At 41.9% G+C, this 24373-nt stretch overlaps 2 protein-coding genes across 2 annotated transcripts in view; both read right to left on the reverse strand.

Annotated features, from left to right (window-relative positions):
• arl9 (ADP-ribosylation factor-like 9) overlaps positions 1-15812 on the reverse strand; it is a 37810-nt gene extending 21998 nt beyond the window's left edge. Inside the window, exon 1 of the mRNA XM_028805842.2 lies at positions 15418-15812. Within this exon, the coding sequence (XP_028661675.1) occupies positions 15418-15579 (162 nt within the window). The 5' untranslated portion in view covers positions 15580-15812. The remainder of the gene's footprint in view (positions 1-15417) is intronic.
• A 3979-nt stretch (positions 15813-19791) lies between these two features.
• The window catches only part of srp72 (signal recognition particle 72), a 43182-nt gene continuing 38600 nt past the window's right edge, over positions 19792-24373 (reverse strand). The window contains exon 19 of the mRNA XM_028805843.2: positions 19792-20277. Within this exon, the coding sequence (XP_028661676.1) occupies positions 20106-20277 (172 nt within the window). The 3' untranslated portion in view covers positions 19792-20105. The remainder of the gene's footprint in view (positions 20278-24373) is intronic.

Below are 24373 nucleotides of genomic sequence, written 5' to 3' on the forward strand. Positions count from 1 at the left end.
ACAACCGGCTCCAGACTGTGAGACTCTGCCTCCACCACTCCTCCATTCGCACACTGAACACCAATACCCCACAAGGCTGTGTGCTGAGCCCCCTCCTGTACTTTCTCTACACCCACAACTGCAGTCTGGCCCACAACAACAACCTCATCGTCAAGTTTGCCGATGACACTACAGTGGTCGGACTCATCTCAAAGGGAGACGAGGCAGCTTACAGAGAGGAGGTCCTGAAGTTGGCAGCCTGGTGTTCAAAGAACCATCTGGCTCTGAACACCAGGAAAACCAAGGAGATCATTGTCGACTTCAGGAGGCACAGCACCGACTTAGCCCCCCTTTACATCAACGGGGAGTGTGTGGAGAGGGTCCATACCTTCCGGTTTCTCGGCGTCTTTATCTCCTGGACAGACAACATCACAGCAGTCATCAAGTAGGCTCAGCAACGGTTACACTTCCTGGGGGTCCTCAGAAAGCACAACCTGGACTCTAACCTGCTACTGACCTTCTACCGCTCGTCCATCGAGAGCCTGCTGACGTATTCTATCACAGTGTGGTACGGCAGCTGCACCATGGAAAACAGGGAGAGGCTTCAGAGAGTAGTAAAGGCAGCACAGAAGATCATCAGCTGCCCTCTCCCCTCCCTGATGGACATTTACACCTCCCGCTGCCTCCGCAGAGCAAAAAAAACATCATCAAGGACAGCTCCCACCCTGGCTCTGATCTGTTTGACCTGCTGCCCTCAGGGGGGCGCTACAGGTGCATCACAACAAGGACAAACAGACTCAAGAACAGTTTTTTCCCAAAAGCCATAACCATTCTAAACTCACACGGGCACTGACTACACAGTCTAACCCCCCAACCCCTGGACTTCCTTCTATCCATCAACTGTGCAATATCCAATATCTAAATGGTATTGATAATAACTGTGCAATATCTGTATACTGTACAATATCATTATTCTCAGGGTCCAACATCCTCTACTCACTGCACATGATCATCATTATTGTGCAATATTTAAATTATGTGCAATAACCCAATAGTGCAACAGTTATTATTCTTTCCGTATGTACTGTATATAGCGTCGCAGAACTTTTTTGCAACTTTTGGGACCATTTGTTTATTTGTTTATCTACTTGTTGTGTTCTACATATACGTCTGCACTGAAGGAGCTGCTTTTAATCTCATTGTACATGTGTATAGTGACAATAAAAGGCATTCTATTCTATTCTATTAAACGGTGGTTTGGCAGCAGGGATTTCTTACTTTGGTGTATTTTACTTTGTTCGTCCATCTTTTGAGATTAGTGGCTCACCTAAACCTGGATACGTTGGTTTATTAATTTGTGGGCTGGTGGTGGTACAAGAGCACCCCCTAGTGGTCACGGTACCCTTTGATCTTCTGTTTATTCAGGCTACCTTAACATATGACTTGCATGGTGGTAACTAATGGAGCACCGTGGCCATTCTCTTGACTTCACCTACTGTTACCTTGCCACACCAGTCTAAATTATAAAGTTGTCATTCTGATGAGACCCAACCCTGTAATTTTCTCCACTGAATTTCATTTTCCCTCCCAGTCTTTTAAAAGCAATTCAATGTAAATGTTGCTGGGGCCTGTGGGACTCTAAAAACAGCTCAAAGCAAGGACGCAGGAGAAGTGGCTTGAAATTAATTGGACTCTGTTACTATAGCAACCAAATGTCGTCAAACAAGCAAACAAGGGTAATCCCCTTTGAGCGGCTAGCCTGGTTAGGTCACAAATGACCTCTCCACCACTATAAACTGTGAGCGCTCTTCTCTCTATCCATCTATCCCTCTTCAAACCCAGCTTATCCAATTCCTAAAGAACTGTTTAGTCACGCGCCACCACGGGGTACTTAACAAAGAAAACAAGGAGATGAGACTAAAGACACTTGTCCAGTTACTGAACCCATTTAATCCAGTTTAGTGTCGCAAACAGCAGGAGCCTAGCCTGGCAGCACTGAGAAAAAGAGGCCACTGTAGATTAATTCTAAAAAAAAAAATGTCCCTTGTGCCCAGTAAAGCACCACACAATGAAGATAAAATAATATACACTTATGTACTGATTTACGGCTCCTTATATCGGTTACAAAGTGTACAGGCCATTGCAATTCAGGCCCTATGGGTCAACGATATGCACAAACCGATATCTGAGTCTCTGCAGCCATTTTTCTGGGTGCTGTACATCACTCCTGAACTACCGCGCAGCTCTTATGGCGCTCACCCCTCTTCCCCCCACATGCTGTGCAGCTTTGCTCCCAAAACTCCATGGGGGAACCACTCATCGCTCATGTGACAGTGCTTCACAGCGATTTGGACTTCATGAAGGACCACCACAAGTTCGTCGCTCACATGTCAGTGCTTCATGGCAATCGTTTGCAATTTGATACTTCACGGGACAAAGCTCATGTAGTGTAGTGGGAAATCAGTTTTAAGAGGAAAGTACCAGCTCGTCTATTATTTACACCCACCCATCAGTGAAAAAGTGGAACACTGGCCATACGTAGTAACTAACTAAATCAAAGAAGGAGAAAACAGAAATCTTAGTGATTGGCAAAAATGGATATAATGAGGGCATTAGAAATAAACTTGATGCATTAGGATTAAAAGGTTAAGACAGAGGTAAAGAATTTAGGGGTCGTTATTAACTCTGACCTGAATTTTAAAATCACACATTAATCAGATTACTAGTAGGGCATTTTTTACAATTAAGGAAAATAGCAAAAGTTAGATCTCTTATAACTTGGCAAGATGCTGAGAAATGAGTTCACGGTTTTGTTTTCAGTTGACTAGATTACTGTAACGCACTCCCCTCGGGACCACCCAAAAAAAAAGACATCAATTGGTTGTGCAGAATGGAACTGCTAGAATCTTAACTAGGAAAAGAAAATCCGAGTACATCACACCAGTTCTGATGTCACTACACTGGTTACCTGTGCCATTTAGAATTGACTTTAAAATGCTGCTTATGGTTTACAAAGCCTTCAATCATCTGCTCCATCCTATATTGTGGAATGCCTCTCACCTTACACTCTAAATTGTAACCTTAGATCTTCAAATGAGGGTCTGCTTAGAATTCCAAGAGCTAAACTTAAAAGAAGTGGTGAGGCGGCCTTCTGCGGTTATGCACCTCTAATCTGGAATAGCTGACTGATAGGAATTCGCCAGACTAATACAGTGGAGCACTTTAAAACACTGCTGAACACACATTACTTTAACATGGCTTTCTCATACCTTCATTTTAGCGTAACCCTGATATTCTATATTATATATTACTAGACATTAAGCCCGTCACAATAACAGGCGCTAGAATAGTAGTGCATAAACATTAGTAGGAACAGTCTATATTAAATGGCAAAGGACCGTCTATTTTCTGTTACAGTAATACTGGCTTGTATGTTGCTGTAATATGTGTCACTTTATTGTGTGCCTTTAATTTTCTCTCGCAGTAATACGTCTCTCCAGCAAGTATTTTAATCTGTGCTGGCGTGCAGCTGCTTATTGTATGTATGGCATTTACCCATCAACGGATTTTATGTGCACGGAAATAAATCTACTTTTAAAAGTCATCCTATTGTAATATCATGAAAATTCTTATATTTAGGAAAACACTTTACCGGGCCAAGTTTGTTAATCGCAAATCTGACATCCTCAGAGTGAACACCAAACACTAATTCCACCTCTTTGGGGAAGCCGGTCTCCGCGTCTCAGTACCCGATTGGATTTTTCGTGCATTATGTTTTAGGTCTTACCTCATTTACCGAAATCCGATTGGATCGGCCGCGCAATATTTTATAGGTCCCGCCCTCTCTGTCTTGTGTGACACGTCAGGCGGCCTTTGAAGCATCGCACCGTGCCCCGCGCATGTGCCCTTCACCAGAAGACACACACACAGACACATGGACGCACAAAGGGATTTTATTAAAGAGGATACTATATTATGTGAATTTCCCCTTGGGATTAATAAAGTATCTATCTATCTATCTATTGTGGAATATGGCCGGCTGTTCATCCCGGCCAATAATCCCAAGCCGCCAGGTGGAGCTCTCCCTGCAGCATGGAGGTGCCCCGAAGGCCAGCAGGGAATCCTGGACAATGGAGTTTTTATCCACAGCCCTGCTGGATAGCATGGGGGCCGCTAGAGGATGCTGCAGGGAGGCCCAAGGATTATTACGTGCCCTACGCCCCGGAAGTACGTCTTAGTCACAGCGACAGGAGGAATGACGTGCTTCCGGGATGAAGAAGAAGAGAACTTTTTATCTGACCCGGAAGTGATGGAAAGTCACATGGACTGGGGGGTTGGAAACACGTCCGGGTCAGGGACTATGAAAGGACCATGGGAAATCCCAGACGGCGAGCTGAGCTGGGTGGAAGGGTGGCAACGCATCTGGGAGTGGACGATTCTGTAATGATTGTTTATTAATTAATGAGTATTGTGCAGAGAAGGGTGCTTGGTGCACATTATTATTATAAAATAAAGTCATATTGGACTTTCACCTGGTGTCTGACGTGTGGTCTGAGGGTTCAAGGGGTCACAGGGACCCTCAATCTGTTACACTATCTATTCAGTATATGCATTGAATTATTGTTTTTATCATGGCTCTGCAATCCGTACTAACCCCTACTTTCTCTGCTGTTCTTTTTCCAATTTTTTGTGGTGCCGCTCTGCGCCACTACCACCCGATCAGGACACGGTGCAGTCCCTCCATTAATGAATTGAAGGCCAGAGGTCCACGTGACCGTCATCATCTAATTCTTCCACGTGAAGCATGAAAGCCATGAGGACTGATTGAGATCATTTATGTTTGGGGGGGGGGGGGGAACGGGGGCTGTCTGGTCTAATGGCCTTCGAACCCCCTGCAGATTTTGTTTTGTTTTTTTTTACCCAGCCCCTGGAGTTTTTTTTCCCCCTGTTCTCCTGACCATCTAACCATACTTTATTCTTTGTTACTTAGTATCACCTTATCTTATATTTTTCTTTCATCATCTAGTAAAGCACTTTGAGTTCCATCATTTGTATGAAAACGTGCTGTAGAAATAAATGTTGTTGTTTTTGTAAATATAAACGGCCTCAACTCAGTCATACGATTGTATGCATCCCCAGTAAGAGTTCCTTGTCCTACCACTTCTCTAGTGTAATACAGGGCACTTACCTTTTTATTATATTTCAAGTGGAATCAATGAATGTCCTATCAGAAGAACAACATTAAGTTCAATCTTTAATCAATAGCTATTCTTGATGTTGTTCCTAAAGTAAAGGTTGCATCACAGACAGTCTTCAGATCATTCACCAAAACTGTCAGGGGCAAACTCTGAATATACGTTGCAACAAAAACATTTTATAAATTTTTTTTAAAAAATGCAGACAGTGTTCATTTCCACCTTTGAGCAACGCTATCCCCCAAAAATGGAGACTTTTGAAAATGCTCTCCAGAGTCATCTACTTCAAAAAAATGGTGGCCCAGCATTATAGTGTGGAATGATGTGAGAAGTTAAGCAAAATGACTCCTTTTATTGGCTAATGAGAAAGAAGAAAAAACATTATTAACTGTAATGATAAGTATCCATCCATCCATTATTCAACCTGCTATATCCTAACTAGAGGGTCACGGGGGTCTGCTGGAGCCAATCCCAGCCAACACAGGGTGCAAGGCAGGAAGCACACCCCGGGCAGGGCACCAGCCCACCGCAGATGATTATAAGTATTTAACTCACAAATACCAATGACTGTATTTTGTATTAATCATGCTGCAGAGAGCTATATGATTTATTATTTCTATATGAATTTGTTCTTCATTTAGGTAGAAAAAGAATTAAGCTTGTGCACAGAATTATATGATTAACTTACATTCTTTTATGTGAAAATGCTGACCTCTTGATACTAACAGAACACCCTGTGATATCTCATATATATTTCTCTTCTGGTTCGTCCTGCTTCCACTTCAAAACCGGTCCCGCCCACACGCAGCCGACACAGTATTTCTCAATTCCTATTCGTCGTCTTCCATGTCATGCACTATACTGGCCTGCTGAGCGTAATACATCCAACAAGTACTTGAGGTGCTGCTACAACAGTACAATAGCTTTACAACCCTTGCAGGAGCCACCTGTGTCTTTACAACAGCTTCTTACACAGCAAACATCAGAAGCTAAACATTATCGTGAACACATTCGAGAATACAACCCTTCTCTAACGTTTGCTTCCATGGGTGCACAGATAACTCAACCTCCTGGCCACGGACCATACTGTTTTAAAATACACGGGCAAATTTATCACCAAATCTCTCCACTACACGCTAACACTTCTACCTCTCCAGGATATGGACAGTTGTAGGTTTTTGACACAGCACAACCTACTAAAGTATGCTTACAAAATAAAGCAAACTCTGCATGCAGCGAAAATGTACTTCTCCAGAACCATCAGAACCATCAACCCCTTCACTAAATCATACAAACACATGCATGAAATCGCTCAGTCCAATCCAACAGCATCTGTACGAATGGTTTTCAAGGAAATCCCTAGGCAGGATTTACGACGATACAATGCCCAGACATGTCACACCGATGTTGCAGCGATTTTCGTCGGAGAAGATGGCAAAACGCCTGCCGAAAGGGACATTTGCATCTATCCCATAGGCAACTCCTGTAAACAGATTTCCAGGCTCAATATGAATTGCGATCCTATGGTTTACCCACTTTTATTTCCTTACGGAGACAATGGCTGGCACAAAGATTAACAACATGTTCCTGAGAAAAGAACCACCAAGCGAATAAGGCTTACTCAATGCCAATTTTACACGTACAGATTAGCAATGAGGAATACATTTAATATTTTACACTCCAGTGGCAAACTATTCCAACAGTACGTCGTTGATGCGTATGTTAAAACAGAGGGCACACGTCTCAACTATCTCAGATTACATCAACAAGATCTGCGCGTCGAACTATCAGACGCACTGCAAGCAAACGCTGAAAATAACAACATAGGTGTAGGCAAAATGATCATATTACCGTTCACATTTCCAGGAAGTCCAAGATACATGCAACAAAACTATCAGGATGCCATGGCCATAGTATGTAAATTCGGAAAGCCTGATTTATTTATCACTTTCACATGTAATCCTGCTTGGCTGGAAATTCTACATGCACACTGCGTCTTTCAAGCAGTATTTATTTCTTCTTGATTTCTGAATTCCTTTCTCATCGTTTTCCGTTCCTATTCTTACACCGCCGTATGCTACGCTGGGCGTCAGCTAGTATGATTTATTATTTCTATATGAATTTGTTCTTCATTTAGGTAGAAAAAGAATTAAGCTTGTGCACAGAATTATATGATTAACTTACATTCTTTTATGTGAAAATGCTGACCTCTTGATACTAACAGAACACCCTGTGATATTCTAAATTAATGGGATTGTTTCTTTACTCTTGTTTAAAAATATAAGAAAACATGTCACTTATCTCACTATATAAAAGCGGTCGGGACTGTCCTTCCGTCCCGTGATGCGCAGTCACCTTCTGCGCACGTCCGAAGCCGAATGTGCAGTCGCCTTCTGCTCAGCTGCCCGAAAAACCTTACGAGACTGACATCGCAGCAGGCGGCGGATTTACGGACGCGAAAATTCAAAGAGAAAGGCGACTTCGATTAAAGCTCTAGAGGCCTGAAAGGTGATTTCGACTACAGCTCGAGGCCTAATTACGTATTCATTCAATACGCCTATATCAGGTCTGTGGTGCTTATACTTATTACTATTCCACTTGTGCCCGTTTCATCTTACGTTGTCGAAACGGGCTCTTTTTCTAGTGAATTAATAAATAAGGATTATTAATCTAACCAAACAATTCTAATGTAATGAAGATACTAAAACTAGAAGAATGTAATCTCTTTATAACTAATGTAATGAACTATAAGAAACTGCTTAAATTGGTCTTGTGTGTGTATACTGAGAAGGGCATATTCTTTAGGAATGCAAGTGCCTGGTGGCTCTTTGTTTTTGCTCTACTCCTGTATGTCATAAATTAAGATGTAACCGTAATCTATGTATGACCTCAAAATGAACTGCAATGTTTTATTTCTGTTCTGTTTTTGGCTAATGAACAAGCTAGGTAAAGAAAGAGAGAATTTTTTTTTCTTTTAGGGCAGTCTGTCTGATTCCAAATCAGTTGACTGAGCTTCGGGGACAGTCTCTCATTCTTTTTAAATTGGCGTTTATCCCGTTGTTTTTCGACTTCAGCGTTCACACTAACTAAAAAGATTATAATATGCAAGCTTTCGAGACAACTCCGGGCCCTTCTTCAGGCATGATGGAATCTTAACGCAAGTGTGGAATGGCGAAATTCAGAACCCTGAAAATGCAGACAGCAATCGCAGTCTGATTGGTCCCCGATTGTGATGTGGCTTCTTCCCTGATTGGATCCTGCTCATTACAACATCTCATTCCCCGATTGGTCACCCTTCACATATTTCAACACAGAAGAGACAGAGGAGTTGCTTTCCATGGTACTTATTGTATTACTTACCTGCACTGCATCTAAACTGGGTTTTGTTGAGTCTGAAAGATGCATGCATGCACAAAATGAAAATGATTTACTGGCCAGTACAGTTTTGTGCTAAATCCCCGAGTTATTATCCCTTCAAGGATTTTCCCACTCACGCCCAATGTAGGTGAACGTCTACGTCAACTGTTTTTTAGGTCTTTTTGGTGAGGGCGGAGATACTTTTGTAAATGATGTAAAAATACTAGTGTGGAGGTCATTGCTTACACTTCAGAATGCTGTTTTTTTAGTAGTGTGGATGTCTTTCCAATGTAGAGCCTGTTCTACCTACTATGAAATTTTGCAGGAATTAAAGAAAAAAAGAACAAAACAAACCCACAGGCAAAAGAGGGAAGCAAAGAGTCAACCCCCGGGAGACATAAAATACCAATTAGTGACCCTGGTTGGCAACCCCCCTAGGCAGACACGCAGTCCAGTCCCACTCCCCGGAAATGACCATCTATCTGTGGCAGCCAGGTGTTATGTGGGGTGTCCCGTTGGCCTGGTCCAGCCGCTTGGGTTCTCAACAATGAGGGTCCTGCGAGCCGGATCACCTTCAGGGAATCGCACCACATGGCTGTAATGACGTACATTTCGCTCCATCACAATGCAGGTAATGTGCCTCATTTGGGACTCTGTGAACAACACAAAGTTAAACAAGCGGCACCTAAAGATTCTTCGAAGAGACACAGTACTGAAGGAGTCCAATCTTTGTCTCAGGTCACTGGATAGCGTCGATGTCTCACAAACAAGAAGCACCAGGACTCTAAAGACTTGGACCTTCGTCCTTTTGTAGAGATATCGGGAGCGCCACACCCCCCCCCCTTTCCAGTGACCTCATGACCCCCTTGCTCTGCCAATCAGTCTACTAACTTCATAGGAAGAGTCACAAGAGACATGAATGTCACTGCCAAGGTAAGTAAACCTCTAAATGACAAGGTTGACACTCTCTCCGCAGACAGACACACTGCTGATGGCCGTGCTCAAGAGGTCATTAAAGGCCTGGACCTTTGGTTTTTCTCAGGACACTCCGACTCCTCACTCAGTCTCTCGACACCCCCGATCAGAGCCTCCATTGACTCCACGAAGATCACAGCATTGCCTGCAAAGTACTTACCTAGCACCAACGTCAAACACAGAACCAAAAAAATTAAATCCTGAACCAAAAAACATCTTGCATCACCCCAGTCCCAAAGGTATCACGTCCTAGTGAGCTGAGTGACTTCCGGCCTGTTGCTCTGACATCACATGTGATGAAGACCATGGAGAGGCTGCTGCTTCACCACCTGAGGCCACAGGTTCAACACGCCCTCGACCCTCTGCAGTTTGTATATCAGGAGAAGGTGGGAGCGGAGGATGCCATCATCTATATGCTACATCGATCTCTCTCTCACTTGGACAGAGGCAGTGGTGCTGTAAGAATTATGTTTCTAGACTTCTCTAGCGCCTTCAACACAATCCAACCTCTGCTCCTTAGGGACAAGCTGACAGAGATGGGAGAAGATTCATACCTGGTGGCATGGATTGTGGACTATCTTAAAGACAGACCTCAGTATGTGCGTCTTGGGAACTGCACGTCTGACATTGTGGTCAGCAACACAGGAGCCTATACTTTCTCCGGTCCTGTTCAGCCTATATACATCGGACTTCCAACACAACTCTGAGTCCTGCCACATGCAAAAGTTCGCTGATGACACTGGTATCGTGGGCTGCATCAGGAGTGGACAGGAGGATGAGTATAGGGACCTAATCAATGACTTTGTTAAATGGTGCGACTCAAACCACCTACAACTGAACACCAGCAAAACCAAGGAGCTGGTGGTGGATTTTAGGAGGCCGAGAACCCTCATGGACCCCGTGATCATCAGAGGTGACTGTGTGCAGAGGGTGCAGACCTATAAATACCTGGGAGTGCAGCTGGATGATAAATTAGACTGGACTGCCAATACTGATGCTCTGTGTAAGAGAGGACAGAGCCGACTATACTTCCTTAGAAGGCTGGCGTCCTTCAACATCTGCAATAAGATGCTGCAGATGTTCTATCAGACGGTTGTGGCGAGCGCCATTTTCTACGCGGTGGTGTGCTGGGGAGGCAGCATTAAGAAGAAAGACGCCTCATGCCTGGACAAACTGGTGAGGAAGGCAGGCTCTATTGTTGGCATGGAGCTGGACAGTTTGACATCTGAGGCACAGCGACCAGGAAGTGTCCTTTATACTGTTCTTAATGTACTTATGACATTACAAGTGGTGCCTTCTAATTGTTAGCAACGGTAAACAAAAAGTCATTCACAACAGCAACAACTGTGAGAAAACAAAACAGTGTCTCACCAAGATATTAAAAAATAATAAATCACCCCAAATCACAAGAATTCACTAAATAATTGAAAATAATTTGACATATGCCAAAACCCCTAAGATAGCAAGACTCACAGATGTTGTCAAACCAAAAAGTGTCTGGGATTACAACAGGGCCGAACATGGAATGTCTGCTTAATGTGAGCAGCCGCCTCATATACCAGGATGATACATGACACATGGCATGTGCACCACATGCTTAAATTCCTTAGCGTTACATTTTTTCTCAAAAGTACATGCAAAAAGCGTTGCATTTTTTTGGCTTGAAAAATCTCACCTTTCTACTGTAAAATGTGTAACTGTACAAAGTCAGAAGTGTAAAAAGTATGTTAATGATACAAATAATAATAATAATAGATAGATAGATAGATAGATAGATAGATAGATAGATAGGATACTTTATTAATCCCAAGGGGAAATTCACAAATAATAATATGAACAGCACACTGCATATGTGCGAGTGACACAAGTGTCACGTTCAGATTCCCAGAATCCCTTTCAGTTTCAATTTCACTGCCTGAAAACTGATTCACTTTGTCATCACTGCTGGTGAGAGGTGTTTCTTATGAGATGCCATTATGAGGCTAGGAGAAGACGCATCTACACCATTGCCCGGGTAATGTTTGGGCCCGACACATACACAAGATATGCCTATACCGTTGCCAGAGTAACACCGGGCACTAATGCTGTTGCCACTCTTACAGCCCGAGTAAACCTCAGGTTAGACGCATCTATAGCATTGCCTGTGTGACGCTTTTAGCACTGATTTTACAGCCTGAATGATTCTCTGGTCTAACCCTAAGGAGGGTAATGTCAATGTCAATTTATTTATATAGCACATTTAAAACAACATAGTAATGCTGTGGCCAAAGTGCTTTACAATAATAGAATAAAAGAAAAACAAAATAATTAACATAAAACATAAATAGAAATAAAATATATGAACATAAAATAAAATACATAATAAATAGAAGTAATGTTATATACATAAAAATTAGAAGTAATGTTATATAATATAATCCTCACAGGTGGCGCAGTGGTAGTGCTGCTGCTTTGCAGTAAGGAGACTGTGGAAGATTGTGGGTTCGCTTCCCGGTTCCTCCCTGTGTGGATAGCGCTTTGAGTATTGAGAAAAGTGCTATATAAATGTAATGAATTATTATAATCACAAAGAGGAAACCATCAGTATTACTGAAGGTCATGGAATGCAAGTGAATAGAAATGAGTCTTTAGTCTTGTTTTGAACAGTTCAATTGTAGATGACTCCTTTATGTGATGAGGTAAAGAGTTCCACAGGCGAGGCGCAGCAGCTGCAAACGCCCTGTCCCCCTTGGTTTTACACTTGATACGAGGGACAACCAGAGACAGCTGACCAGAAGATTTAAGCACTCTGGATGGCTGGTGTAAAACACACAGTTCAGATAAATAGGCAGGAGCAAGCCCATGTAAAGATTTAAAAACTAGCAGCAAGATTTTAAAATCAATTCGAAAACTGACAGGCAGCCAGTGTAAAGAAGCTAAAATAGGAGAAACAGAGTCATACTTTCTTGCCCCAACCAGAAAGCGAGCTGCAGCATTTTGGACCAACTATAACCTGCGTATCAGAGATTTGTTAATCCCAGAATACAGCGAGTTGCAGTAATCGAGGCGAGAAAAAATACACGCATGAGTAGCTATCTCAAGATCCCTAGAAGATAAGAAAGGCTTTATCTTACCTAATAGACGAAGACGAAGGGTAATAACCGTGCAGCATCCTAGCAACAGGATACACACACATATGGCGGCACCCATGAAATAAACAAATAGAAAATGGCAATGTGATAATGTCACAGAAACCACACTAAAAATATTTTAAAATAATGGTACTTTTCCTGCGGTGGGCTGGTGCCTTGCCCGGGGTTTGTTTCCTGTCTTGCGCCCTGTGTTGGCTGGGATTGGCTCCAGCAGACCCCTGTGACCCTGTAGTTAGGATTTAGCGGGTTGGATAATGGATGGATGGATGGTACTTTTCTATTATCGTGACGCAAATCGGATTATCGTTTATAAGATTAGGCACCCAAAGGGGACATTAACATTAGGGACCTATTGGTAACTATGCTCCACCCCCACTAACTTTAAGGTTAGTATTTGTGGTTGGGGTAGGCCAGTCTAATAATTTAAAATCCAGAAATTAAGCAGCCCCACCAATTTTGCATCACGATAATAGAAAAGTTCCGAAATAATTTATATTACTTTAAAAAAAAACAAAAAAAACAAAGCAAAGCATTAATATTTTAATTAAGTTCTAACATTAGGGCGGCACGGTGGCGCAGTGGGTAGCAGAGACCCGGGTTTGCTTCCCGGGTCCTCCCTGCATGAAGTTTACATGTTGTTTTTTTTTTTGTTCTTTATTTCGCCTTATACAATTTCTTGTATTAGGAATTTGTTGGTTTTCGCATACCCCTTGGGGTCCGAGCACAGGGTTATCCATTGTACAGTACCCCTGGAGGAATTACAGGTTAAGGGTCTTGCTCAAGGGCCCAGCAGAGTAGGATCTCTTTTTGGCAGTGACGGGGATTTGAACCGGCAACCTTTGGGACACCAGCGCAGATCCTTAGCCTCAAAGCCACCACTCTGCCCATGCCTGCGTGGGTTTCCTCTCACAGTCCAAAGACATGCAGGTTAGCTGCATTGGCGATTCTAAATTGTCCCGTGTGTGTGTGTGTGTGCATGCCATGCGGTGGGTTGGCACCCTGCCCGGGGGTTTGTTTCTTGCCTTGCACCCTGTGTTGGCTGGGATTGGCTCCAGCAGACCCCCCCGTGACCCTGTAGTTAGGATATAGTGGGTTGGATAATGGATGGATGGAAGTTCTAACATTGTTTAGACTCAGGGATCCTGACGGGCTGGATTAACTAGCATTACGCAAGAGACAAAATCATATTGGATCGAATTTCTCAATACAGAATGGGGCACTGAAGCGTATATTGTATCACATTACAAATTCATTGAAATCACACAGAAGTATGGTACATTATGACAAACTGAACTATGGCAGAACTGTTACTCACCATTACTCGCAGACCCTTCACATCAAGAGGGGCAAGTTGAGGTGGTTCAGGCATCTGATACAGATGCCTCCCTGTGGTTTTATGGGCTCGACCAACTGGGAGAAGACCCCGGGCTCGTTGGGAGGATTAAATCTCCCACATGGCCAGGGAATGCCATTGGGATCGCACACTATGAGTTGGCAAGTATGGCTGGGAAAAAGGGATGTACAGTATGGGCCTCACTGCTAAGACTGGTGCCCCCATGATCTGGCTTTGGCTAAGTGCCTGAAAATGAACAAATATTATTCACCACGCTGTAAATGACATGAGGCAAAAACTGTCAGCAAATAAAAACGGGACAAACTACAAATTTTTAATGTATAGTAGGATACCTTGAAGGATGTTAACAGATAAAGTAAACCTGAACTCAGCCTGTTAGTATATGCAATGGGAGTCCTTTTCAAATAAGGAACCCGTTGGTATTTCACAAACCTGTTATCACCTATTCCTGATGATTTATGAAACCTGTTATGGATCTAAATAAAAGAAGGATATTTCCAAAAATTAGTCTCCCTAGAGCATCACCATGTTGGCACCTTTATTTTTAAGAGTGTACCAGAATAGTGTTGGTTCAAAGGAATCAACAACAATATTTTATTTCTTGTATAGAGAAAAAAATCACACATGGAGTGCTGCAATGGGCTTTAACAGGCCCCATTTTTTGACAGGCCTTTACTCCTTTAGAATGGATAGACGGACACTTGCATCCATTATGTGATAACTTATTTTATTTTAAACCACTAAATTCATATAAGTTAGTTCCTGGACTGGTCATTCACACACACACACACACACACTGAAGTGACCAGAAATACTAAATCTGGAATCCAGCTGACATGATTGAGGTCACAAGATAGACAGAGATATTTAGACAGGTTTCTAATATAAGTAACTTTAGTCATGGTTAATCATTTCTGGGTCTGGTTACATTTTGGTGCAGCCACTTTTTTTATGTTTGGATCGGTCAACCTTGAAGTCTGAACACATTTAGCTCTGGGATTTGATCAAATGGCTCATTCAGAGGTTTAATTGCATATCTTTGACAGTTTCTCTGTTTGTTTATGGCAGTGTGGCATTGTGTTTATGGCTTCGGCGACTGACACGGTGTGACCCTGAGCATGTCACTTCACCTACCTGTACACCAATTGGAAAAACAAAGAAATGTATCCAATTGTATCTCAAATGTTCTAAATCGCTTTGGATAAGGGCATCGGCCAAATAAGTACTTTTGTTGACCTCTTTGTAAAGTGTTCTAAGCAAATAAGAATAATGCTCAGATCAATTACATTTATGAGCGGTCAACCCTGCCATTACGCGAATTATGGTCTCATCAGGCCGTGCAACTTTGTTTAAAACGACTTGTTGCAAACGGGGGGAGCGAGAGGGAAGCAGGCAAGCAGAAACATGAATGGCAGCGGCGCGTTACCTCTGACGCCACCCGTGGCCTTTCGTCCGGTTTCGTCCGGTCCTCATCTCGCTGAGGACTCTCCCTCTGCAGCGAACTCCAGTAGTTCCACACGGCGTAGACGACGCCTCCCGTAACGGCAATGCCGAGTCCTGCCAGTCCGATTTCCTTAAATCCGGGCATGGCTGAGTACTTCAGTCAACTGTATCGACTCAGAACTCCGCGGGATGAAGCATTACGGCTTCCTGCCAGAAAGAAAGCAGCGCACAAATCTCTGCACCTCAAACTTCCTCCGAGGACCGAGTTTAGTCCTCTTCATCCACTTCGGATCAGATCTTCTCTCTGTGTGAGCGACAGTTGCAAAGTCACCGCCCCTGAAGCCGCTCGACGTAGCCCGCCCAGAACAGTCAGAGAGAGAGAGAGAGAAAAGAGCGCGCAGCCCGCCGCTTACTGGAGTAAAGCGGGAAAAATAGTGCAGTGAACGAAAAAAGGGGGGTGTAATCATAAATAGAGCTCAGCGTCCCAGGGCGGAGCTTCCACCAATCAGCTCCAAGTAGGTGGAGTTGACTATAGCGAGCGGTCCAAGTAAGTGGGGTTGACTCTAATGGGCGGGTCAAGTAGGTGGGGTTGACTCTAATGGGCGGGTCAAGTAGGCGGGGTTGACGCCAACGGGTGCCAATTGAGTTTAACTGCAGCCCTCCAGAGCTCCGCCCGGTTACACTATGGTTAAGATTAGGGTTTTGCCAGGCGTATCTGTCTGAAATGATGCAAGAGAATAGGGGATCTTAAACCTTTTAATCGGAGGACACAAATTAGAATATCGATACCCTACTGGGACCGAAGAAGATTATTATCATAATAACAACGGGTTCATAAAGTGGCAAATAACAATGACCACATAATAAAAAAAGCAATTGTTTTTTTATTCTTTTCCAGCACATTTTCTCATATGAATATTATTTTAAAAAGAAGTGGGAAAGTAGCATATTATTAAAACAATACTCTGTGTATCTCTATTACAAATCTGTTTTACTTAGAGTAGGGTGAATGGGAAGTTGTCCCCAGTCCCAGAAACCATAAGGTACAAGGCAGGAACAATCACTGGACAAGATGCCATCCCATCACAGGGTAAACAGACAGACATACACACACACACACACTAGGGCCAATTCAGCACCTGATAACAACCTCAACTGCAGCTCTTCGGACTGAGAGACAGAACTGGATCACCTGAAGGAAACTCGCACAGACATGAGAAGAACATACAAACTCCACGGAAGGAGCACCTGGGGCATGAATATTAAACAATTCTTGTCGTTCAAAACAGGAACAGATTTCTGGGGTGTATCTCTGTTAGTGGAAATGTCAAGTAAAACTGAGAGAAAGAATTTCTTGGGGTGTGATGGAAGGATAAGATTTTTGAAATCACAGTATGAAAGGTCACTTCACTTTGTCATTTCACTCATGGCAGCAGAAAAAACGAAGTACTTAAAAATGAATTAATCATTGCAGCTTATTTACCTCATCTTAAACATTAAAAAATGTTTTTTAAATGAGCACCACCATTAACAATACATTTTTATAAATGATTTTGCAATTACAGTGCCCTCAAAATGTTTGGGGCAAATACACATTTTTTTCCTTGACTTCTCCCCCCCCCCCCCCCCCCCCCTTCGCATTTTAAAATGATAAATCAACTCAGACTTTCATTTAGGAGGATTTGTACACATTACAGTTCTACCATGTAGAAATGACACTTTTTATTACAAATGGTCCCACCATTTCAGGGCAGCACAATGTTTGGGACAATTGGCATCACAGGTGTTTGTGATTCCTCAGGTAGACTTCATAAGATACCTCGGCCTGCTTCTATCCTTTGGAGTCTGCAGTCGCCATTGCTTAACCGGAGGACAAAAACTGTGCCAATGAAAGTCAAAGAAACCATTATGAGGCTGAAAAACAAGAAGAAAACCTTAGGATGAACAAAATCAACTGTCTGGAATATCATGAAGAAAGAAAAAAACACACTGGTGAGCTCAGAATTTGCAAAGGGACAAGTGGGCTAAGGAAAGCCTCCACTGCTGATGACAGCAAGAAAAAGCCCCAACGCCTGTGCAACAGATCAGAAATGGTCTTCAGGGGGCCGATGTGTGTGTGTCAGAGACGACTATCAGCAGAAGTCTTCATGAACAGAAACACAGAGGACACACTGCAAGTCGAAGACCACTACACACAAAAACAGGATGGCCAGATTACAGGTTGTGACAAAGGACTTCAAAGAGCCTGCAGAATTCTGGGAAAAGGTCAAAAGATGAACCTCATCTGAGTGATGACAAGAAGAAAGTGTGGAGACCAAAAGGAAGATCCAAAGCAGACCACCTTGTCTGTTAAACATGGCAGTACTGAGGATGTTACGGCTTGAGCGTGTATGGCTGCCACCGGTCCGGTCCTGGCAGACTTCTCTTTATTGATGATGGAACTGCTGACTGCAGTGGCACAGTGAATTCTGAGGTGTGTAGAAACATCTGATATGATCAAGTTCCAGTAAAGGCATCCAAACACATTGGGCGGCACTTCATCCTGAAATTAGATAGTGAACTAAACATACTGCTACAGTAATACAGGAGATGATTATCAAAGCAAAAAGATGGAAAATTCTGGAATGGCCAAGCCAGTCACCTGATTTAAATCCAATTGAGCAGGTCTTCCATATGCTGAAGAGAAAACTTAAGGGGACAAGCCCCCTGACACAAGCAGGAGCTGAAAATAGCTGCATTAGAGAGAGAACCACCAGGAGAAGACCCTCAGCAACTGGTGATGTCTCTGAATCACAGACTTCAAGCAGTCATTGCATGCTGGATATGCAACAAAGTCCTAAATATGACAATGGTTTCAGCAGGCCTGCCATTGCTGTGTGCCAAATACGGTATTCTGAAATGGGGGGGACCGGTTAGAAAAAGTGCTGTGTGACCAAAATGCATGCAAATTCCTTAAATGAATGCCTCCTGGTGCACTGTTGCAATAATCTCTCCTATGAAATCGGCATCACTTTGAAACAATAAGATGGAGATCATAAAATCCCGAGTGTGTCAATGGAATAAGGGGGGACAGTAGGGATTGAGAGAAAGCCAAACATTTACTTCTGGTATTGAAAATACCAAATTGCTTATACCATACCATTTTAATTTTTTTAGTACTTTTCCCAGTACCGGTGTACCATGCAACCCTAATGGCCACAATCTGTAAACTTCACATTTTATGACAAAAAAAAAAAAAGTGTTTCTTACTCCACATCATGACAACATCACTGCTGAATTTAATGAACAGTTGGTTATTCCACACTCCTGAAGGGAGACAGTTTTTCGCTTTGGGAGCTCACATGTGCACACCTCACTCTGCACCATAACACTCTTCTTTGCACTTACTTTAATTGCTGTCAGGTGTTCACTAACAACTATTTAAGATGAGACTTATTGTGATTGGTTGATTCTGAACACAGCCACATCCTACATTGAACAGGAATTCATTAGACACTATCCTAAAGCAAGAAATTTGTTTTCAGGACTCGTTTATGAACATGACAATGAGTTCAGTGTTCTTCAGTGGCCTTCCCAGTCACCGGATCTGAATCCAGTAAAAATACCTTTGGAATGTGGTAGAACAGGAGATCCACACCTTGAACGTGCAGCTGACCCACCTGCAGAAACTGTGTGATGCAATCAAGTCAACATGGACCAGAATGTTTCCAACATCCTATGGAATCCATGGAACAAAGAACTAAGGCTGTTTTGAGGGCCCTACTCATAGTGTTGCTAATAATTTGCTTAGTGTCTTCATCTTCTTCCAGCAACCACCATTAGGTGTTGCCACAGTGGATCATCTTGTTCCATCTCTTCCTGTTCCTCTACATCTTGCTCTGTCCCACCCATCACCTGCATATCCTCTCTCACCACATCCATAAACCTTTTGCTTAGGCCTTTCTCTTTTCCTCTTCCCTGGCAGCCCTATCCTTGGCACCCTTCTCCCAATATACCCCTCATCTCTCCTCTGCACATGTCCAAACCAGCACAATCTCGCCTCTCTCCGACTTTACCTCTCAACCTTCCAACCTGAGCTGACTCTCTAATGTCCTCATTTCTAATCCTAACCATCCTAGTCATGCCCAATGCAAATCTTAGCATTTTTAACTCTGCCACCTCCAGCTCTGTCTTCTACTTTCTGGTCAGTGCCACAGTCTCCAACTTATAACAAAGCTGGTTTCACTACCATCCTGTAGACCCTCCCCTTCACTCTTGCTCTTGCTTAGTGATTGTATACTTGTGTTATAATTTAATTGTAATTTGCTCCAAAGTGTTAACTATTTTATGTCAAATGAGCAGACAACACACAACAGGAAAAGTTTGTATGTGCCTTGTGAGGAACAAATTATTACCCCCCTCAAGGACTTTCATGCCACAAGGCTCTCTTTATTACAAGTTCATCAAGGCAAACTGTCTCATTAGGAAAGAAAAAAGGTCAAAACTCTGCTTTCTTAAATGAGAAATTAACTCGCTTTTTTAAATAATTGGTGATCTGAAACATATGATGGTCCAGTTAAATTATTCCTTAACAGAAAAAAAAACTAAAACATATTTAAAAAAGTAATAAACTTTGAAAAGTGATATTTTTTTCTCCAAATCTCATTTGATCACTGTCTTTAACTCAAATTATCACCATCCACTCTTTCCACCTTTCTTTTTCTTCTGCTGAGGTTTTTTCCTGGTGCCCCCGGATGTAGCAGGCTTTTGCTGCCGGGGTGGGACAATGTTGCTCGAAGGTGCCGACACTGTACTTCCCGGTCTTGGGGATGTGGGTGGGCTACTTGCTGTTTTACTTGCATCCCTATAAAAGAATTATTTGGAAATTAATGATTACAGCTGCAATATCATCAGCATTTTTCAAAACATTCCAAAAAGCAAGCAAAGTATGCATTTGATACAACATTTACAGATACTCATAAAATAAGTAGCTTTGAATGTTTATAATTACACTTTAGTCTGCAGTGAAACATGTCAATGTGAACAGCAAAGAACTAGATTTATATATGAGCTTTGTATTTTAAAAATACAATTGTCTTTAAAACTTGCTTAATGGCCCTGAGCATTTTGAATTTCCTGCGTTTTTAAAACTTTTAATGGCCTTTTTCAAGTGTTTTTCAAACATTTTTAGGCTTGGTCCTAGCGCTTTTTTGAGCATTTTCAAAGAAGTAATTTTGCAGGGGAAATAAGACTGACATCATTTGCATTTTGTAGGCTGCGAGTTGTCGTGTTGTGAAGTGAGTGCTGTGTTTCCAGAATAGTCTTCTATGATGTTAGTGCTTTTAACCTTGGAGATCACAATCTTGAAGAGCAGGCATCATGAGAGAACACATTGGGTTCACCCTGTTCTGCAACAAAGGGAGTCGAGAGGACAACTCTGATCTCTCTATCAAGCAATTCCAGGATTACACACGGGTGTCAATAAGAACATAAATAGTGATATGTCAAGGCAAAATCTTTGCGTGAGATAGACACAGAGAGAAAGACAGAGATGATAGAAAGATAGATAAAAATGCTTCCGTCAGTGCAACAGAATGCAAGCAAACAGGTAGTGAAGAAGCGGTTACTGTGCACAACAGTATAATCAACTCAAAAGAATTCAACATACGTTGTATTCCTATACTCCTGCACGTTTTGTATGGTAAATTTAATCTGCCCCAGTTTAGGGTCACTGGGAGCCAGTGTACTGGGTGTAAGGCAAGAAGCACAAGTGGATGGTGCACCAAACATTTTCAGGGCTCAGTCAAACAGCCAAGCAGAAAAGAGTGGGCTGTGTGCAATCCGGTAACGGAAACGTATTAATAAAGCATCTGTTTAGTTTTAATTCAGTTATTTACTAAAGATATTTTGAAACAGTATGAACGGGTGGCAGAGAGGCCATTGTTGACACTGGGTCTCAAATTGGGGATGTAAGTTGTTTACTTCATGAAGGACTACGTGTATTTTCTTACTTGAGAAGTATCACTGACACGTTTTAAGTATTCAGTGTAAAAACGGGTAATACTCAGATCAACACCCTCAATAAAACCAATCAATCCAGTACATGCCAATCTCATAGTGCTGTGAGGGAGAGCTCTGTGCTACCACTCTTGACTATTTAAGACATCTATACTAAACTTTAACCCGATTAAAACTAAATGTATAACTAACTTTTGTTGAATTTTTATTACTTGATTGCAAGCTTAGTACCATAATCTTCTAGTAATCTTTATTGAGGGACAGATCGATATACAGTACATACACAAAGAGGATGATTCCGCCTTTTTTTTTTTTTTTTTTTTTTTTTTTAATTTCAATGAGCTGCTTGCTTCATCCAGAAAGTAGCATTGATGTCCTGTAAATACACTTTCTAAACACTTTTTTTTGTTTCCTTTTACTAGCGTTTGACAAGTGTAACCTCTGATTTTAATGGAACAAGCGTTTTGCCGAAAACACCTGAAAACGGTTGCATGCAAGAGTTTTCTAAACCACTTGCTGCCAAAATGTTTAGTTGTGAATAGTGTCATTGAAGATAATGGCAAATAACTTTTCAAGCAGTTTTGGAGCGCTCTGATCTAGCCAAAGCTGGTCAATCCATTAGGCGACACAGATGGCCACCCAGGACTCTGCCATCCACAGTGCAATCACATTGGAGTTGGTCTGCACTAGAATGCACTTGGATTGTTCACATCGACCTAAACAGACTGGACTATGGGGGGAAAACATTCCAGAGTTTGAAAAAGAAAAAAAATTGCTCCATGCAAACTAGATGTCAAAATGCCTTTAAACAACCCATACATACATTTTATTCTTTATTAATACAACACATTATAGTGAAAAAAATGTTCTAAAGAGGAGCTGTTAAGTCACATCCATTCATATTTGTGTCATCCTCTTTAAGCGTATAAATTAATACTAAACAATCAATCAATTTAAGTTAAAAGTGAAAAATCACCCTACAGCATGGTCCCAATACACTCTACATGTTAGAAAAATACGTAGGACAGGATGTAAAGTAAGCAAATAAAATTAAAAACATCAATGTTCAAGGAATAAAATAATAAAAATGACATACCTTAACTTTTAATGTCATTTTATTTCAACTAGTAATAAAAAATGTGAAAGATGAATAAGTGACAGGAAAAGTTTACATAAGCTAAGGAGGATTAATATGTTAATTCCAGAAAAAATGATTTTTTTTTTTGCTTAATTTAATAGAATGTAAAAAACAAACTTTGAGCAAGCTATGTTCAGCTTCCAGTCCAGAAAATGTAGACATACGTGAAACTATTTTTCCACGCACTTGATTTCCATGAAATCGGTCTGTAAAAATCTAAATACGCTATAAATTCAACTGTTACTATAACCCCATAATCTCAACACCAACAGAGCATTATATCTACTCTCTCTATATATAAAAACCTAAGCCTAAAAGTGCAACGATTTTATCTGACATTTTTAGGTCACATTTATTGTCACGCTTAAATTTGGGCTTATTTTAAAACCTACATATACGAGAGGGGACCCAAAAATAACCGGAATTTTGTTGTTGTTAGGTTGGTACTTGTAGTACGTGGTTGGGCCGCTGGGCGATCTAGTTACATTCCTCACAAGTCAGTCTGCCAAGTGCCATCAGTCTGGAAGGTTGTGCTTGTGTTCAGTGAATTTTTTTGTAAAAGTAGTTTTGTGCAAGCGTCGCTTTTTTACAATGGCCGATTATCGTGAGCAACGCGCGGTAGTGAAATTTTGTTTTCTTCTTGAAAAAAGTGTTGCAGAAACTATTGTTAGAAACGGTATGACAACCCTGAACCACCCACCCTACTCACCGGATTTAGCTCTGTGTGATTTCTTTTTGTTCCCTCGGATGAAAAAAAGACTTGAAAGGAAGGCATTTTGCTGACGTCGAAGAGGTAAAACAAGAAACGACCAGAACATTAATGGGCATTACTTCAGACGAATTTAAAAAATGCTTCGAACAATGGAACAAACAGTTAGATAAGTGTATTTCCGCCAATGGAGAGTACTTTGAAGGAGACTAATTGTAGTTTGTACAGAAAATTAAACACGTTTTAAAAATATTTCCGGTTATTTTTGGGTCCCCCTCGTATATGTCTGGTATCATTCTTTTCAGAATTTATCGACCTTTAATGTGATGTTAGATTTTCAGATTCTTATTCCGTTTTTAAATTCTAAACTAAAAAATATCAAGAACTCACGTCCCGTGAGACGAGACTTTGTCTTTTATTTCTGGTTTAATCTCTTGGCACAAAGAGTAGATGACAAAGACAGCTGCTGTACAGGCTTTCAAATGTTCGAAGCGTTGTGTGAGATGCAGACCACACGGCACGGCAGCAGCAATCCAGCAACTGATCGAGCAAAGTGGAGGTAAAAAAAATAAAAAAATCAAAACTATAGGTGTTTCCCCAGTGTATCACCAATTAAGAGGGGGTTCCAGAGGAGCGACCGCGTCTCCTTGGGATGCGTTCAGCCCTCCTCTTCAAAACACAAGCGACAGAAACACGAAGTGGCTGGTTCGTAGCGCAGGCCATGTGGGTGTACTGTAAAAGTACTATAAACTCTAAAATAGAGGGCATTTTCAATATTGAACAGACATTATGTCTTTAGACCAGTAACAACGCACTGCACACACTTGGCTTGAGCATTCATAGTTTTCATGCTCTTTCTCTGTACGTTTAGCATTTGTTTGCTCAGAGGTTGATGCGCTTGCTGCCTCCTGAGCGGCTCTTCTTTACTCCACCCTAGCGGACCGCTTCTTCTCTTCTTTCGTCGGCAACGTGCTAAAACTGATTCAGTGTTTGTGTTTTCACTTAAGCTGGCACTTAAGTATTCAATCTGCCTCAAGAATGATTTAAGATATGAAAAGGTAGGGGAAGTGACGGCGAAGGTGGTAGGGATGAGAA

This window comes from Erpetoichthys calabaricus, chromosome 7 (assembly GCF_900747795.2).
Source record: "Erpetoichthys calabaricus chromosome 7, fErpCal1.3, whole genome shotgun sequence".
NCBI lineage: Eukaryota > Metazoa > Chordata > Cladistia > Polypteriformes > Polypteridae > Erpetoichthys > Erpetoichthys calabaricus.